At 38.3% G+C, this 18,849-nt stretch overlaps 1 protein-coding gene across 1 annotated transcript in view; it reads right to left on the bottom strand.

The window, feature by feature from the left end:
• The window catches only part of RSBN1L (round spermatid basic protein 1 like), a 102,177-nt gene that overhangs the window by 3,267 nt on the left and 80,061 nt on the right, over positions 1 to 18,849 (bottom strand). The window contains exons 4-7 of the mRNA XM_010386291.2: positions 13,620 to 13,757; positions 9,056 to 9,198; positions 4,485 to 4,652; positions 78 to 186 (exon numbers count right to left, since the gene is read on the bottom strand). Coding sequence (XP_010384593.1) covers positions 78 to 186; positions 4,485 to 4,652; positions 9,056 to 9,198; positions 13,620 to 13,757 — 558 coding nt within the window. The remainder of the gene's footprint in view (positions 1 to 77; positions 187 to 4,484; positions 4,653 to 9,055; positions 9,199 to 13,619; positions 13,758 to 18,849) is intronic.

Here is an 18,849-nt window from a genome sequence, read left to right as displayed (position 1 = left end):
ATAAAACAATACAAATAAGACTCTTCATAATAAAAACTAAACCAGTAAGTGTAAGACAGTAAGTGTATTAAAAATACCTGGGACAGTGGAGGTTCATGTAAATCTAACTGCATTCGTTGAACTACTTCTAAGAAATCTTCAGCATGAAAACAAATTACATCTTTGGTTATACGGGGTTGATCAGGCCTAAAAAAGAAAATGAGATAACAACAATCTGCCATAAATGTTTCTCTCTCTTGAGTTCTTATTAAACTCAAAGCAAAAATGGTTTCTGGTCAATACTATAGTACTGTCTTACAAATAAACTGTTAATTGGAAAGCCATTTCACATATTTAAAGAAAGGGCCAACACCATGACTGTCAACCTAGACAGAGATTAAAAACTGACTTCATTTTGTATAAATATTTGTCACAAGAGTTTGGAAAATTGAAATGATCTGAATTGGTAAATTATATAAACCAAGAAAATTAAGTGTTCTATTTGAAGAGTAAGATTAATGCTTCACACATATAAGTGCTAAAGTTGAAAATACTACATAAAAATTAGAAGTAAATATGAGGAAAAGGGAGTATTTTCTTTCCATAGAAGATACATGTAACTATACTGATGCATAAAACTCTTAAGTAACTTTATAAATTAAGAGATTTCATTAGAAAAGTACCAATATAATAAACTTGGTGTTTGCTGAGGTTACTCGTGCCTTTAAATATAATTCTAAAAAATTCTCAAATTCTTCAATTAATTAGGAATATATAAATATATTTTTACAGAGATGCTAAAAAATGGATTTTGGAATAAAATTCCAAACAACATTAAAAAAAATCATATGAAGGCAAATCATAACTAAATTTCTTTTTTTTTTTTTTTTTTTTGGAGATGGAGTCTTGCTCTGTAGCCCGGGCTGGAGTGCAGTGGCCGGATCTCAGCTCACTGCAAGCTCCGCCTCCCGGGTTTACGTCATTCTCCTGCCTCAGCCTCCCGAGTAGCTGGGACTACAGGCGCCCGCCACCTCGCCCGGCTAGTTTTTTGTATTTTTTTAGTAGAGACGGGGTTTCACCGTGTTCGCCAGGATGGTCTCGATCTCCTGACCTCGTGATCCACCCGTCTCGGCCTCCCAAAGTGCTGGGATTACAGGCTTGAGCCACCGCGCCCGGCCCTATAACTAAATTTCTAAAAACCAGTGATAAAAAAGAAAATCTGAGAATCATGTAATACATTATATACAGAGAAAGAAGGATAAGAATGATCATAGACTTCTTATCAAAGACAATGCAAGCCTGAAGAGAATGGACTACTTTTAAAGTACTAAAAGAAAAAGTTAATCTAGAATTCTATACCCACCAAAAATATCCTCTTAAAATGTGAAATAAAAACATGTTCAAATAAACAAAAGCTAAGAGAATCTGTCACCGGAAAACCAGCATAACAAAGACTGCTAAAGGAATTTCTTCAGGCTGAAGGAAAATAATACTTAAATGAAAATGTAGATCTATGAAAAGGAATGTATAGCACACCTAACGATAAATATGGAAGAGGTTTTATTCTCATTTAAAGAAATATCTTTAGAAATGATTCTTTAAAGCAAAAAAGTAATAACATACATTGTGGGGTTTATAGCATATGTAAAGTAAAATACAAGACAATTAGCACAAAGGCCAGAAATGTGAGGGGGAGGGAATAACTGGAAGTATACTATTGAAAGATTCTTACACATAACATAAAGAAGTCTAATATTATTTGAAGGTAGATTGTGGTAAGTTGACAACAATGAAATTTTAAAAAAAAAGAAAAAAAAAACCACAGTGCTATAAGCTACTAACCAAATCATGGAGGTAAAATGGACTGCTTAAAAATGACAAGAAAAGGGGTAAAAAAGGAATAAAGAAGCAAATTGGAAAAAGCAAGAAGGTAAATTTAAAACCAAATTTACTAATATTTCTATTAAATATAAATAATCTAAATACTCCAATTAAAAGACAGAGATTGTCACTGGGTTAAAAAAAGTAAGACTCAACTATGTATCTATCTACATGTAACAATAATATAGACATAAGGTAAGTTAAAAGAAAAAGAATGGGAAAAGATACAGCATGTAAATACAAATCGTAAGAAGGCTGAATTGGCTGTATTAACAAAGTTTCAGGACAAGGAATATTACCAAGGATAAAAAGGGCAGTTTATAATGAAAAAATAGGTCAATTTATCAAGAATAACAATTCTAAATGTGTACTTGCCTAAGAACACAGCTTCAAACTATATGGAACAACCTTCAAAACACTATGCTAAGTGAAAGAAGCTAATCACAAAAGACCACGTTATGTGATTCCATTTATATTAGATGTTAAGAACAGACATATACCTACAGACAGAAAGTAAATTAGCACTTGCCTAGGGCTGGGAGGATGGAGGATGGAGGATGGAGAATTGGGGAGGTGATGGCTAAAGGGTGTGGTTCCTTTGTGAGGTGATGAAAATGTTCTATCATATGCTCTATCATTTTGGTGGTGGTTGCACAACTCTGTGAATATACTAAAAACTATTCAACTGTATGTACACTTTAAATGGGTGAATTGTATGGTATGTGATTGTGGCTTGATAAAACTGTCACAAAAGAAAAACTAGAGCAAAAACTAGAAAAACTGACAGGAAAAACAGACAAATCCAGTATTAAAGCTGCAAATTAACAAGTAGACAAAAATAAGTGAGACTATAAAAGACGTGAACCACATTCACTATCAACAAAGTTGACTTAATTGTTCTTAATTTATAGATGTGGTGGTATGTGGCTGTAGTCCTAGCTACTCAGGAGGCTGAGGCAGGAGGCCTGCTTCAGCCTAAGAGGTCAAGGCTGCTGTGAGCCATGACAGCACCACTGAACTATAGCCTGGGCAACAGAGTGAGGCCCTGTCTCTTGGGGGGTGGGGGGGAATTTAAATTGTTCTAATAAGCAAAATAGCATATTCCAACTCACATTTCATACCCAAACAATACTCGATTTAGGAAAACAAAAATCTAAGCAAGCAAAATTATTTTTTTTTGGTGGCAGGACGGAGTTTTGCTCTTGTCGCCCAGGCTGAAGTACAGTGGCACCATCTCGGCTCACTGCACCCTCTGCCTCCTGGGTTCAAGCAATTCTCCTGCCTCAGCCTCCTCAGTAGCTAGGATTACAGGCACGTGCCACCATGCCCACCTAATTTGTGTGTGTGTGTATGTGTATTTTTAGCAGAGATGGGGTTTCGCCATGTTGGTCAAGCTGGTCTTGAACTCCTGACCTCGTGATCTCCCCACCTCAGCCTCCCAAAGTGCTGGGATTACAGGTGTGAACCACTATGGCTGGCCCCAGCTAATTTTCGTATTTTTAATAGAGATGAGGTTTCACCATGTTGTCCAGGCTGGTCTCGAACTCCTGACCTTAGGTGATCCACCCGCCTTGGCCTCCCAAAGTGCTGGAATTACAGGCGTGAGCCATCACACCCAGCCGCAAAATTACAGTAACTTTGCTTTATATGTTTTATCAATTTAATAAATGGAAAGTAACTTAATGTATGAGATGACATCTCAAGTATATTAAAAAGAATAATCCATTTTTTAATCTATCAAAATATTCAAAGTGAAACTTGCAAGCAAAGCTGGAAAAAAAAGAATATGGAAAAGCAAATACATAATAAAGAGAAACCAAACCTCAGAAAGGGTACAAAAAAGCAGGAGGAAGAGAAAACAGAAGAGTATGGAATCAGATTGAAATCAGTCTCTGCCGTACCATTTACTAACTATATGACTGTAAAAAAAAAATTATTTGACAGCCCTGAGCCTCAGTTTCCTTATGTGATAAATACGGAGCAAAACGTAGTTGAGAAAAATTAAATTAAATGACATTTGTAAACTGGCATACCGTATGCACCAGGTAAGCCTTAGTTTTCCTTTTACCTTAATTCTTTTCACATCTACGTCACTTAGAACATGAAATTAATTATTTCAGTTAACCCAAATGTTTAAACCTAGATTCTGCCAATTTATTTGTTTTTGTTTTTGTTTGAGACAGAGTCTTGCTCTGTCACTCAGGCTGGAGTGCAGTGGCGCGATCTCGGCTCACTGCACCCTCAGACTCCTGGGTTCAAGCGTTTCTCCTGCGTCAGCCTCCCAAGTAGCTGGGACTACAGGCGTGCACCACCATGCCTGGCTAATTTTTTTATTTTTAGTAGAGACAGGGTTTCACCATATTGGCCAGGCTGGTCTTGATCTCCTGACTTCGTGATCCACCCACCTCGGTCTCCCAAAGTGCTGGGATTACAGGTGTGAGCCACCCTGCCCAGCCAGATTCTAGCAATTTAAAATCTTTAGTACAATTATACAATTAAGATATCCAAATACAGGTAAAAAATGAAACTTTTTTCTCACAGTAAGGAGGAGTTACTAAGATTTTCCAAGAAAAATTGTAGAAGCCAAGAAATTACTTGATTAAAATAGCAGTAGTTTTACATACCACTCTCCACAGTGCACAGCCTTCAGCACTCCAACAGCAGCTGTAGTCTGTCGTTCAAAACCTTGTCCTATATGATCTGCATGAGCTCTTGTCCTGTCTTCAAAGAGCATCTCACGGGGCTCACTTGTTCGAGGTAGGTACTGAAGATTTTTTATTTCATTGGTAGTTCTGTTTTTTTAAAAAAGAAAATTACATTTATATAGTGATAATTGCCATCAAACATTCAATAATCACATAATTCAGACAAGATATTAAATCTGCTCTCAAATCAAATTCTATCTTTAAAATGAAAACAAGAACAAACAAAAACACACATACAATACCCTCATTTTTCTAATATACCTTCACAAAAGTAACAGTTGTAAGGAAATACAAGGATAAAAAATTAAATTACAAATGGTGTTGTTTACCTAAGTTTCCCTATACACAGAATCTTTACCTGGGGCTTTGGTACCATGCCCCCACTCATATCTCTTGGGTAACACAAGACAGATAGATAGGTATCTGAAACAAACAGGTAACTTTTAAAAATGCATTAATTCAATATTAATAAGACACATACTATGTGCTAGGTACTATCTAGGAACTGGGGCCAGTGAATGAGACAATAGCAAATAAGACAGAAGAGGACCCTACTCTCGTGGGAGTTTATAGTCTGTCTAGTGAGGGAAGGATCAAAGAAATAGATTTAGCAATAAAACACCCAGCAATAAGTGCTTCCACAAAACATGCATGGTTTATTGCAGGTAGAAAGGAAAACCTTAGCTCTGTCTTGGAAGACAGCCATTTCCCATTGGCCCTGTCCTCCACCACTTTCCTTCTAGAATGCATATGCATACAGAAGTTGCTGCCTACTTAGCCTCACTCATTGCTGAAACCTCTCCAGTTTTGCTGTAAGCAAGGAAAGGGTAAGAAGAATTTCTCTGGCTGAGATTCATCATTTTATGTATCTTCCTCTATAGTTTTTGTTTCTTCCAGATGCAACTCTGTATTACCCCCATAATTGTCTCCTCTCATCCTTGTCTGTCTTCCCAGGGATCACTCTTCCTTACTGGTTCTCTACTTTCCCACCCTTAATCTCTATTATTTAACTACTCTGTGTGCACCCCTGCCTTACAGTCTTATTACACATACACATAATAATTTTTTTTTTTTTTGGCTCTTTGTGATTAACGTTCTACATGTGTCAGAATGCCAGATGGTGTTGCTTCCTCTGGAAACCTAACAGGTTCTCAAACCCACAAATTTAGTTGCATAAATACCACATTCTAATGAATTAAGACTATATAGCACTTGGCACAATGCCTGACACTGTTTTTGTTAAACTATTATTGCATATACCGTGGCTTGTATACCCTGAGGTGAATGGAAGTTCCTCAAGGTAGTGGTGAACCCCTTTAAATTACATCTAAAAGTTTGTATTTATCTGTATTGTTCTGAGAAAAGACTTTCAGATTCTCAAAATGATCCATACATTCAAAAAAAAAAAAAAATTAAGAAGCACTGAGGAGGCCGGGCACAGTGGCTCACGCTTGTAATCCTAGCACTTTGGGAGGCCGAGGCGGGTGGATCACCTGAGGTTAAGAGTTTGAGACCAGCCTGGCCAAAACAGCAAAATCCTGTCTCTATTAAAAATACAAAAATGAGCAGGGTATGGTGGTGCACGCCTATAATCCCAGCTACTCAGGAAGCTGAAGCAGGAGAATCACTTGAACCATGGAGGCAGAGGTTGCAGTGAGCTGAGATTATACCACTACACTCCAGCCTGGGTGACAGAGCTAGACTCCGCCTCAAAAAAGAAAAAAAAAAAAAAAGAATCATTGAGGAACACATCAATTTTACCATTTACTACTAACTTATAAATTAACCTGTAAAATTTTATTCATCCAATAAATATTAAGCACCAGACACTGTTTTTAGGTGTTACAGACACATTAGTAACAAACCCAATAAAGTCCCTGCCATCATGCAACCCAGAGTTTACTCAATGACTTTTTCCCCATTTTCTTTTTAACTTAGTAATCACTGTAACCAGTAAAACCACCTTTAGGTATCTAAAGAAAAAGCTATAATCAGGACGGGCGCAGTGGCTCACACCTGTGCACTTTGGGAGGCTGAGGCGGGAGGATCATGAGGTCAAGAGATCAAGACCATCCTGGCCAACATGGTGAAACCCCATCTCTACTAAAAATACAAGAATTAGCTGGGTGTGGTGGCACGTGCCTGTAGTCCCAGCTACTCGGGAAGCCGAGGCAGGAGAATCTCTTGAACCCGGGACGTGGAGGTTGCAGTGAGGCTAGACTGTGCCACTGCACTCTAGCCTGGTGACAGAGCAAGGCTCAGTCTCAAAAACAAAAAAAACAAAAGGCTATAATCTCTCCCAGCATCATCTCCATCCATTCCAATTGATGTTACCCTAATGTACAAATGTACATTTTCTCCACACTTTTCTCTGTGCTCACATAAATACACAATCCCACATAGGAGAATTTTGTTATTTCTTTGGATAAAGACAAAATCATACTAGATACATTATACTACATTTGGCTGTTTTCAAGAGTCATGAATATCCATCCAGATCAAGACATTTTTTAAAACTTTAACTATTTTGCCTTTTTTTTTTTTTTTTTTTTAAGAGACAGGGTCTGGTTCTGTCACCCAGACTGGAGTGCAGTGATGTCCTCATAGCTTACTGCAGCCTCAAACTCCTGGGCTCAAGGAGTCCTTGAGTCAGCCTTCCGAGTAGCTAGGGCTACAGACATGTGCCACCACACTGGCTAAATTTTTTTTATTTTTTTATTTTGTAGAGGCAGCATCTCACTATGTTGCTCAGGCTGGTCCTGAACTCTTGGGATTCAAGTTATCCTCCCACCTTGGCCTCCCAAAGTGCTAGGATTACATAAAAGAGCCACTGCACCTGGCTTATTTCACTATACTCTCTTTTTCTGAAACAGAGTCTCGCTCTATCGGCCAGGCTAGAGTGCAGTGACGCGATCTGGGCTCACTGCAACCTTTATCTCCCAGGCTCAAGCAATTCTCCTGCCTCAGCCTCCTGAGTAGCTGAGATTACAGGCATGTGCCACCACGCTGAGCTAATTTTTGTATTTTTAGTAGAGACAGGGTTTCCTCATGTTGGCCAGGCTGATCTCGAACTCTTGATCTCAGGCAAGAGGTCAAGAGATCAAGACCATCCTGGCCAACATGGTAAAACCCCTATCCCCCCACCTTAGCCTCTCAAAGTGCTGGGATTACAGGCGTGAGCCACTGTACCTGGCCTCACTATACTCTTTAATAAGAATGTATGAAATCTATTCAACCATTCCCCTGTTGACAGTCATTCGGACCCTTTTAAAACGTTTTTCTTACCACAAATTTATTTACCTTTCGTGTTTTTATTTCTTGGGATAGATTCCCAAAAGTAGGAGTGCTAGATCAAAGAGTTTTATGTTAAATTTTATGATCTATTGCTGGATTACTTTCACAAAATTACAGCAGCTCATCCTTCAGTCAACAATATATAAAAAATTGTTTCTTCACATACCTACCAGCCTATAATATTATTGCTATATTAATAATTTTTGCCAATATAATGAATAAAAATATCTCATAGTTCTTTTAAAATAAACTTAACTGCCTGAGGTCTATTTTTCTACTGGGTTGTTTACACTTGAGAATGCTCTTTGGACATTAACTTTGATCTGTCATGAGTTCCAAATGTTTTAGTCCAGTCTATCATAATTTTGAACTTCATTGTTGATGTCACTTCCCTCCCAAATACTACTGTCACTGCATTGTTTGGTCTTGCTTAGGAAGGTCTCCTCCAGGCTTAAACAATTTTATTCTAATATTTTAACTGTTTTATCTGTGATGCTTAATTCTCTAGTTTACTTCTTGTATAAGGTAGGGGCTCTGCCTTTATTTTTATGAGAGCCAAATATGCCAGCATTATTCATTAAATACATCTTCCTCTTCCCACCTATCTCATATATTAAGTTCCCAATATACTTAGATCTATTTCTGGACTCTTATTCCAATGATCTATTTGAACTTTATAGTAACTTTTAATATCCTGTATCATAAGCTCCCCCTCACTTATCTTCTCTTTCACTGAAAAATTTACTTCCTTATGAATTTTAAAATCATTTTATCCAGGAATGGAAGTATTAGTCCAATTGAAATGCAAAAAAATTTAAAGAACTATTATTTTTATCCAATCCAGAACTCAGTAAGGCTTTCCATTTGTTCTGATCTTATTTTATATCCTCCACAAAATGTTTTAGTCTTCTTAGCACAGGTTCTGAATATTATTAAATTTATTCTAAAATAGTTTATATTTTATGACATTTTTTCCATTCATCATTACAATTTCTTGTCATTTGCCTACATTTCTCATGCCCTATTTACATTTTAGGTTTTATAACAAATTATATTAGCATGTATCACTATTTTTAAATTTATGTACCAATTATGGTCTAAACTTTGCCTTCCTCCTTCCTCCAATTTTGAACTAACATACACACCCCAACATACAAACACTCATCTCCTCCAATAAAAATATGTATACAACATACCTTTTCCTTTTGAAAGGTGACTTTGGCATATCAGCCACAGGGATCATTTGTTCTCCTGGACGAACCCACATGATGGGACCATCATCACTATCTTTTCGACTCTGTAATTTTAGACTAGATAGTGTCCCCCATGGCAGTGTACACTGGAGACAAATAAAAATTATGTAGATTGCAATTATTTTCAAAATGTATCTTCAAGTGTATGTTAATAATAACATTGTTCCCCTGACAAACACACTTTCATTCACAGCTTTGTACTTAAGCACTTGAAATACATAATATTGAATATATCCCTATATATTGATATACTTTGCTTCAAAAAACTGTTTCAAACACACCAAGAAAATAATTATGCTTGGATGGTTCTGTCCCCCTACCCTGCTAGAGGTATGATTCACTATATTCTTCATTTGTTATTCTCCCTTCTATCGTATAGATCATATGATGTTAACGGACAAAATAAGCAAGTGCTCTCATAAGAATCTATTAAAATGAACAATTAAATTTGAGTTTAAAAACTGGCTACCTCTTTGATTAATGATAATTAAAAACAAAACAAAAACGAAAAACAAAACAAAATCAAAACATATTTCTGTTTAGTAGTTTCTTGAAGAGGCTGTTGCCTTAAACCAGAGATTATTTTAAAATAAAAGAACAAGGCTGAGCGCAGTGGCTCATGCCTGTGATCCCAGCACTTTGGGAGGCCGAGGCAGGCGGATCACGACATCAAGATATCGAGACCATCCTGGCCAACATGGTGAAACCCCATCTCTACAAAACACAAAAATTAGCTGGGTGCAGTGGCGCACACCTGTAGTCCCAGCTACTCAGGAGGCTGAGGCAGGAGAATCGCTTGAACCTGGGAGGTAGAGGTTGCAGTTAGCTGAGATCACGCCACTGCACTCCAGCCTGGCGACAGAGCGAGACAGGAAAGGAAAGGAAAGGAAAGGAAAAAGGAAAGGAAAGGAAAAAGGAAAGGAAAGGAAAAAGGAAAGGAAAGGAAAAAGGAAAGGAAAGGAAAAAGGAAAGGAAAGGAAAAAGGAAAGGAAAGGAAAAGGAAGGAAAAGGAAAGGAAAGGAAAAAGGAAAGGAAAGGAAAGAGGAAAGTAAAGAAGCAGGCAAACTTCAAAGATTCCTTAAAGTAGATACAATTCATCAGTAAAGTAAAGGTTAAAATGAAAAACAATCCTAACTTCACGGAAATGTAAACAATTCGAGAGGAGGAGAGGCCGCGCCAACTGACGCCTAACACCCAGGCATTAAACAAAGCATCGAAACAGGGAACAAACTCATATAGAAAGTAAGATTAAATGCAAAGAGCTAAGTCTTGGACCAGCGTAAAGGAGGGAAATTACCTCTGCACGGCAATTAGAGAAATTTAAATTGAAAGCTCCCTGTCCCTTCCCTGCCCTTCCGCTCCCTGTCCTCTCCCTTCACATTCCGCTCCTGCCCTTCCCCTCTTCCCTCCCTCTTCCCTTCGCTGCCCCCCTTCCCGTTCCCTTCCCATCCCTTCCCTCCCCCTTCCCTCACTTCCCGTCCCCCTTCCGTCCTCCCTCCCTTCCCCTTCCCCCGTTACTTCCCTTCCTTCCCCTGCCGCCTTCCCCCTTCCCTCTTCCCTTCCCCTTCCCTTCCCTTCCCGCTCCCCTTCCCCTTCCTTCCCTCAGCCTTCCCGTGCCCTCCACTTCCCCCTTCCCTTCCCTTCCCTTCCCTTCCCCTCCCGGCCGTCCCCGGCCCTCCCTCTTCCCTTCCCCTTCCCTTCCACGTCCCACGGCCCGCTTCCCTTCCCGTCCCTCCTCTCCCTTGCCTGCCTTCCCTCCTCTCCCTCCCTTCCATTCCCTTCCCCTTTCCCTTCCCCACCTTCCATTCCGCCCACACGTAGCCCCCTTCACCCACGTCCCACTTCCCCCTGCCGTACAGGAAAGGACCTTCCCCCGCGACTTCCCTTCCCGTCCCTTCCCCCATTCCCTTCACCTTCCCTTTCCACTTCACTTCCCTTCCCTTCCCTTCCCTTCCCTTCCCTTCCCTTCCTCCCTTCCCTTTCCCCCTCCCTTCCCTTTCCCTCCCCTCTCCCCTTCCCCTTCCCTTCACCCGTCCCGCTTCCATCTTCCGCCTTCCTTCCCACCGTGAAATCGCCAATGACATCACATGCCCGCAAAGGACCTTCCTTCCCCTGAAAGCCGCAAATGACCGGACAGTAATGGAAAGGGATGGGGACCTAAACGCCCTTCCTTCCCTCTCCTTACTGGCCGCGAAGGACTTCCGGCACGGGAAGGAAGGAGAAGGCAGGAAGGGAGAAAAAGTAACGAACAGAAGAAAGAACGAAAGACAAAGAAAGAAAGAAAGAAAGAAAGAAAGAAAGAAAGAAAGAAAAAAGAAAGAAACAAAGAAGAAAGAAGAAAGAAAGAAAGAAAGAAAGAAAGAAAAAGGGAAAAGGAAGACAGAAGGAACGACGGAAGAAGGAAGGGAGGAAGGGGGGAGGAAAGGGAGGAGGGAGGGAGGAGGAAGGGAGGGAGGGGGGAGGAGGGAGGAAGGAAGGGAGGGAGGGAGGGAGGGAGGGAGCCAGGCAGGCAGACAGAGACAGACAGACAAGAGAGGAACAGGAAGAGAAAAGAGAAGGAGGTGGCCAGAGGCTGAGGCAGGCAGATCACCTGAGCTCAGGAGTTTGAGACCAGCCTGGGCAACACAGCGAAACCCGTCTCAACTAAAAACACAAACAATTAGCCGAGCATGGTAGTGTCTGTAATCCGAGCTACTGAAAAGGCTGAGCATGAGAATCGCTTGAACCTGGGAGGCAGTGGTTGCAGTGAGCCGAGATCACACGACTGCACTCCAGCCTGGATGACACAGCGAGACTCCATCTCAAATCAAAAAAAAAAAAAAAAAAAAAAAAGAGAGAGAGACAGAGAGAAGGAAGGAAGGAAACTGAGGGCCACTGTCCATGGAATGTTGAGAAAAAAATTTTTTAAAAAAAATTCACCACACATCCCCTTTTCAAAAAAGATTGTCAAATTTCTGTAGAAACAATGCATTTAGGTTGGGTGCGGGTAGCTCATGTCTGTAATCCCAGCACTTTGGGAGGCTGAAGCAGGAAGACTGCTTGAGCCCAGGATTCAAAAGTAGCCTGGGCAACATAGCAGCACCCTGTCAAAGGAAAGGAAGGGAAAGGGAAAAGGAAGGGGGAAGGGGAAGGGGAAGCAGAAGCGGAAGGAAAGGAGAAATAATGCATTTAGTTCATGTGCTTTGAAAATTAATTTTGAAGCAACCATTTAAATAATATTTGATAATTTTTAAATATAATTCAATAATAAAGGCAACCTAATTCCATTATGTAACTACTAGAGAGAAGCAGAAAAGGAACAAAAAGTGTAAAAGGAAAAGAGAAAAAGGAATGGAACAAGGTTAAAGAGAAAGGGAAGAAAAAGATATATGCACATATAGGGTAAAAACACCAAGCAAACAGAAGTAATAAAAGAAGAAATGTCCTATAGATTATGTGGTTGAGTATTAGAAATCTTGTCACATTCCACAGCTTACCTGGACCCTGAATTTCAGTGCAGGTTTGCACTGACCTTTGAGTTACTGATTAAATAATTAACCTAACTACACAGTTCAGAGATTCCTCTCTCAGTGGGATAGCCCCAGCAGCTCACAACAAGAAATATTTTCTGAAAATGAAGAGGCTTTAAAAAAAAAAAAAAAAGGAATCTGGCTACAAATTATTTAAAGGGGCCTGTGGGGGTGGGCACAGGGGCTCACACCTGTAATCCCAGCACTTTGGGAGGCCAAGACAGGAGGATCACTTGAGCCCAAGAGTTCGAGACCAGTCTCAGCAACATCGTGAAATCCCATTTCCACAAAAAATACAAAAGTTAGCTGGGCACGGTGGCATGTGCCTGTAGTCCCAGGTACTTGGGAGGCTGAGGTGGAAGGATCATCTGAGCCCACGGAGGTCAGGGCTCCACATTACACCACTATACTCCAGCCGGGGCACACAGTGAGACTGTCTCAAAAAAATAAATAAAATAAAGGGGACTTTGGGTACATTATCTAAACATGTTATTTTATGGATGATAAAACTGAAGCCCAGAAAGTTTAAATGGCTTTCCCAACCCAGACAGGTACAGCCAAGGCTAAAATATGGATGTGTAATTTCCCAGGCCAGTTTTCCACAATGCTAAACTGCCATTCCTTTGTCTTAAACATTTGTAGTAGAATCTTTCCTGTACTTCTTAAATCCTTTAGTACTTAGTTTATAAAGAGCTAATAAACACATGGAACCCAAATTCCTAAAGTGTTAACAGGTGTTATTTCATGGCCCACCACTTAGCTTTGCCATTACAATTAGGACCTGAGATGTCACATGTACACACAAGAATTATGTGAGTTTCCCATCTCTTGCTCTCCTTCCCTCCAGTTCAAATAAAACCAAAATGTTTCTATTTCTGAAACAGTCATTCATTTATAGTGCATGTAGCATGAAAGAAACACTCACAATTTAGATTACTCATATTGGTTTTTCTTGCCTTTTTAAACAAAAACTAATCCCACAACAGATTATCTCTTACTTTTAAAAATGGTGACTCTTCCAACATGTCAAGGAACTCGGGGAAATAATCTCCTACTTCTTCATCAACTGCTCCCACCAAGCTTATTTGTCGCATTGGGCCAGCTCTGTAAGTACCATGAGAATACGTTCTTTTTACCTGAAGAATATGGATTTAATTAAAAGTTAAATACATTATTTTTACCTGAAGAAAATGGATTTAATTAAAAGTTACACATAATACTTGCTATCATTTTGTAACAATAAATTTTTATCTCAGAATATTATATCATAAGGAGGCAAGCAAAACAAAACTTTACAAACAGTAACAGATAATGCATTTTAAAAATAAAACTTGCACTAAATCAAGCTATTTTACTTGCTTTAACTATTCCTACACACTGCTTATGAAAACACAGTTAAGACAAATAAGCATTAATTCTAGACAACATCTCCTTAGAACAGAGGAACTCATTATCTGAATATTCAAAAGTTGGTGTATTTTTCAAAATTGGCTCTAAAGTAAAATGAGGTTCATATCTTTTCATCAAAATTTTCAAAAGTAGACCCTCCGAAAACATTAATCACCACCAGTGGCTTATATGTCTAAAAGGCCACCAGCGATGCTCTTCTTTTTTGATCTTACAATATTAACTAGAAACCAGTTTACATATCTATTACTAACTCTGATGAGAAACTACTAGAAATTAAGAATTACAGCCAGGCGCGGTGGCTCACGCCTGTAATCCCAGCACTTTGGGAGTCCAAGGCAAGCGGATCACAAGGTCAGGGGTTCAAGACTATCCTGGCTAACACAGTGAAACCCCATTTCTACTAAAAATACAAAAAAATTAGCCGGGTGTGGTGGCAGGCGCCTGTAGTCCCAGCTATTTGGGAGGCTGAGGCAGGAGAATGGCGTGAACCTGGGAGGTGACGCTTGCAGTGAGCCGAGATCGTGCCACTGCATTCCAGCCTGGGTGACAGAGCAAGACTCTGTCAAGAAGAGAAGAGACGAGAACAGGGGAGGGGAGGGGAGGGGAGGGGAGAAGAGAGAAGAGAAAAGAGGAGAAGAGAAGAAATTAAGAATCAGGAATCCTAAGATCCAAATCTGCCTTTGCTATCTACCAGCTATATGACCTTCAGAAATTATTTACGTTCCTTGAGCTTTGATTTCCTTAACCAGAATATTTTATAGCAGATTGTTGAAGAAAACTTGATAATGATATAAACTCACCCGCCATATTGCTAGTAAATGGGTGGCATTCAAAGAGCCAAAACAAAGCCATCTGAACCTCAAGATTCACTGGTAACGAGATTTTTTGCCAGCATATTTAAATCCTGACAAAGAAACCTACGTGTTTTCATATACTAACACTAGTAAACAAGTTGAGTCTGTCTTCAAGCAAAACAACTCCTTTTGATAACCAAATTATAAGAAAAATTGTAATTGTCTCTTTCTCAGGATTAGCCTTTGTGGACACCAAATTTAGGAGACCAATTTGTCCCAGTTTGCCCAGGACTATCAGTCTTAAAACTGAAAGTCTTGGTATTTCAGGCAAACATGGATGGTCAACTTTTATCATATCACAGACACAGATTATTAAAAAAAAGTCACATCAAAAGTTGAATCGTTACAATCACAGCTGGTAAGAGTATCACAATATAACAAAGTAAATCCCAACCCATATGTTTTTAAAACAAAATCATTTAAGACAGAGAATCTCATTTGTTATTATAATCAGCAAAGCAGTTTAATGACGTTAATTCTTTAATAAATTCACCAGATATCCAAGCTTAAGTTTTCCTAAACTGTTACAAATTGACTTATCAGAACTACAAACCATTCCTACAAGTTAGAAAATTAGGGGCCTGTAATCCCAGCACTTTGAGAGGCAGGAGGATATCTTCAGCCTGGCAGGTCCAGGCTGCAGTGAGCTGTGATCATGCTACTGCACTCCAGCCTGGGCAACAGAGTGAGATCCTATCTCAAAAAAAAAAAACAAAAAAAAAAAAAACAAAAAAAAGAACAGTTGGAGCTTGTGCCCCCATTGTGTACTCATTGTCTCATCTTTTTCCTGTCTCCTAAAAATTCCTATCATCTCCTATATCAAGAGAGCTAAAAGTTAAAGCCTAACTCTACAACAGTATTCAGACTCTAGATGTTTAGATGCATTAATAGCAACACAGTAAGAAATCCAGTCCATGCATCTCTGTAACACAGTCTAACAAAGAGGCTAAGGGTTATCAATCTGAACTCTAGCACATTTACCAGAATATAACACATCAAGTCTGTTAAGTGATTCTGAGATTCTGAGTTTTGTACCTGCAAATGACCATAAGGAGTTTTGAGAGACAATAGCCATTTAGAAAGTGAAATCAAACAACTGATATTGTAAAACACAAATTTTCCAAGTGCTTTGAAATATATCTAAAAAGTCAAATTAGAGTTAGGGGTGGTGGCACAAAACTGTAATCCCAGCTACCCAGAAGGCAAGAGGATCACTTGAGCCCAGGAGTTCAAGATCAGCCTGAGCAACACAGCGAGACCAAAAAAAAAAAAAAAAGTAAAATTATATATCTTTCCACTTCATACAAATAAGTACATTCTCTGTGCATAAATTTCCTTATCTTGTTTAAATTAGATACCTAAAACATTTAGTTCTAACAAAGCCAGAATCAAGTCCCTGCCACTGACTTGGTTCGTCCTACTACATCACAGCACCAACAACGATCAGCTAAATAATTGGGGCAGTTTATCTTGTGGGGAGGGGATGACTGTTAGGAAAGAATTTTCATTACGTGAATTCTTCTAAAATACGAAGCACAACTAAACTTTCCATTTATCTAGTAGTTTTAAAAAGTCACACTATACATGAAATAAAACCAAAAAAACTATAACATTATTAAACTATAGAGAGTACAAGATAAATACAATAATCAGAAAAGCAGAACTAACTGTTAACACAGTCCTTTAACACAGTAGTGTAAAATTTATGTATTTAAATGTGAGTAAAAACATGTATCACTAACAGGAAAAAAATGGGTAAAACTTGGGTGGTAATATTACAGACAAATCATATGTTGTATCATGACTCAAGAACTTTATTTACTGATTTTGTTTTGACCAGATGTTGCTATTTCAGGTTAGAATAATTACTTCATTGATTGAAGAAGTATTACCAACCTAGCCATCTCATTTCATTCAAATTATACATTTACATTAATTTCCAAGTTTACAAAAATTGCTTTTTATTTCAAAATAAAACATGTCCAAATTAGTACAGACCTAAACATTAAAATTTTTAACATAATAGACTGAATAAATCAAAAACTGATTTTTTCCCCTATTCTCTGTCTACTTCGGGCACTACCTAAGAAGAGGCTTTATCTTTTGTTGATTATTTTTAAGTATGGTCCTATTAAAATTCATAACTATTTCAAAGGATTTTTTAGAGACCCTGAATTTTTAAAGTAATACAGACTCTACTCAGATATATTGCTAATTTTCTTAATTGAATTTTTAGTTAGTTCTTCCCATCTCATGCCAAAATACATATAAAACATATAGATATGTAAAATTCACTTTCACACATAACTTATTATAACAAAAGTATAAGTCTCTCCCTTTTAACCAGAATGTACAAAAACTGTAAAGTAGATCCCATTTGCCCATTAATAAAACCAAAAATAAATTCTATTAGGAAATTGGCCTTTATAAAAACCGCTTAGCTATCACATGTTTAAAACAAACAGCAATGATCTTCCAAAACATTTATTCTCCAATAGTAAAGATAAAACTATGATCACCCACCTGAATACACATAAACCAAATTTTAAAAATTAAATTGAAGTCATCAAAATCTTAATCTGTAAAAATATTAAATTTTAAAATATACTGTAATTTAACTTTTAATTATATATCATTTCATACAAATTTCTAGTTTAATAACACAATATTTCAAATCCATCAGTTGTAACCATTAACTTAAATGTTACAAACATGGCAAGTTACACATAGCGTTTCCAATTTAAAAAGTATATACTGCTTGATAAAATAAATGATGGTACTTACATTGTTAAAACGTAAGAATAAAATCCACACGCTTTTCACAAAAAATGTAAATAATTCCTGATTTTGGTGATACCTCTTTTGTTGCAAAACTATATACCAAATATCCACAATTCACCTATTACATAGGATAAAATTATATCTACAATATCATACACAAAAAATCAAGCCTCAATTCTCTAAAAATCACCTATCCAGACTATGCCAGACTGCGAAGAATTCAATGGCAGTGAGGTGGGAGAGGTAACAGATAAGTATTAGAAGAATCTCTAACTAATCAAAGTAAATGTCGCAAAGACCATGGCTCATAAAATGTCCTCTTCCTACATATCCATTCCTATATTAGGCACAATTATAACTACTCTCTAAAATAATAAAGGACAAGAAACCACAAATTTAGAAGGGGAAGGAGGAGAAAAGGGTAAGCACAGCTGCAGCTGCCCTAAGGCATCAGTATTGTATCATAATGACAAACCAATACTGAAAATAAAGTTGCATTATGTTGCATATGTTCGGCAATGAAGGTATTTTTATAGAATCTTGGTACTTAAAACGTTTCCACTAACTAAAAACATCGCTTATCTGGAAAATCTCACATCCTGATGACGCTTAATGTGAGCTGACTATATTTGCTTTTATTCACTTCAGTAAACATTAATCAAACCAGTTTTCTGATGCAGTTAAAAAATTAACCTGAAAAAAGCCAAAGCATGTCACTGCTTTAAAATATAGGCCAGGCACAGTGGCTCACACCTGTCATCCCAGCATTTTGGGAGGTCAAGGCGGGAGGATCACTTAAGATCAGGAGTTTGAGATCAGCCTGGCCAACATGACAAAACCCCGTCTTTTTAGTAGACTAAAAATACAAAAATTAGCCAGGCGTGGTGGCGGGTGCCTGTGATCCCAGCTACCCAGGAAGCTGAGGCACAAGAATGCTTGAACCCAGGAGGCGGAGGTTGCAGCGAGCCGAGATTGCACCACTGCACTCCAGTCTGGGTGACAAAAGTGAGACTCAGTCTCAAAAAATAAATTAACTAAATAAAAAATGATAATAAAATATATTTGCTTTCTAAAAAAAGAAATGCACTGAATTACAAAGATACATACAGTTCCTCTTGATTTAGGTATACAGATGTGTCAAAAAGAACACAATAAAAGACAGGCATGATAATTATATATTTGT

The sequence above is a fragment of the Rhinopithecus roxellana genome, chromosome 6 (genome assembly GCF_007565055.1).
Source record: "Rhinopithecus roxellana isolate Shanxi Qingling chromosome 6, ASM756505v1, whole genome shotgun sequence".
Classification (NCBI taxonomy): Eukaryota; Metazoa; Chordata; class Mammalia; order Primates; family Cercopithecidae; genus Rhinopithecus; species Rhinopithecus roxellana.
Note: the sequence above shows the minus strand (reverse complement) of the source record. Positions and strands in the feature narration are given on the sequence as shown.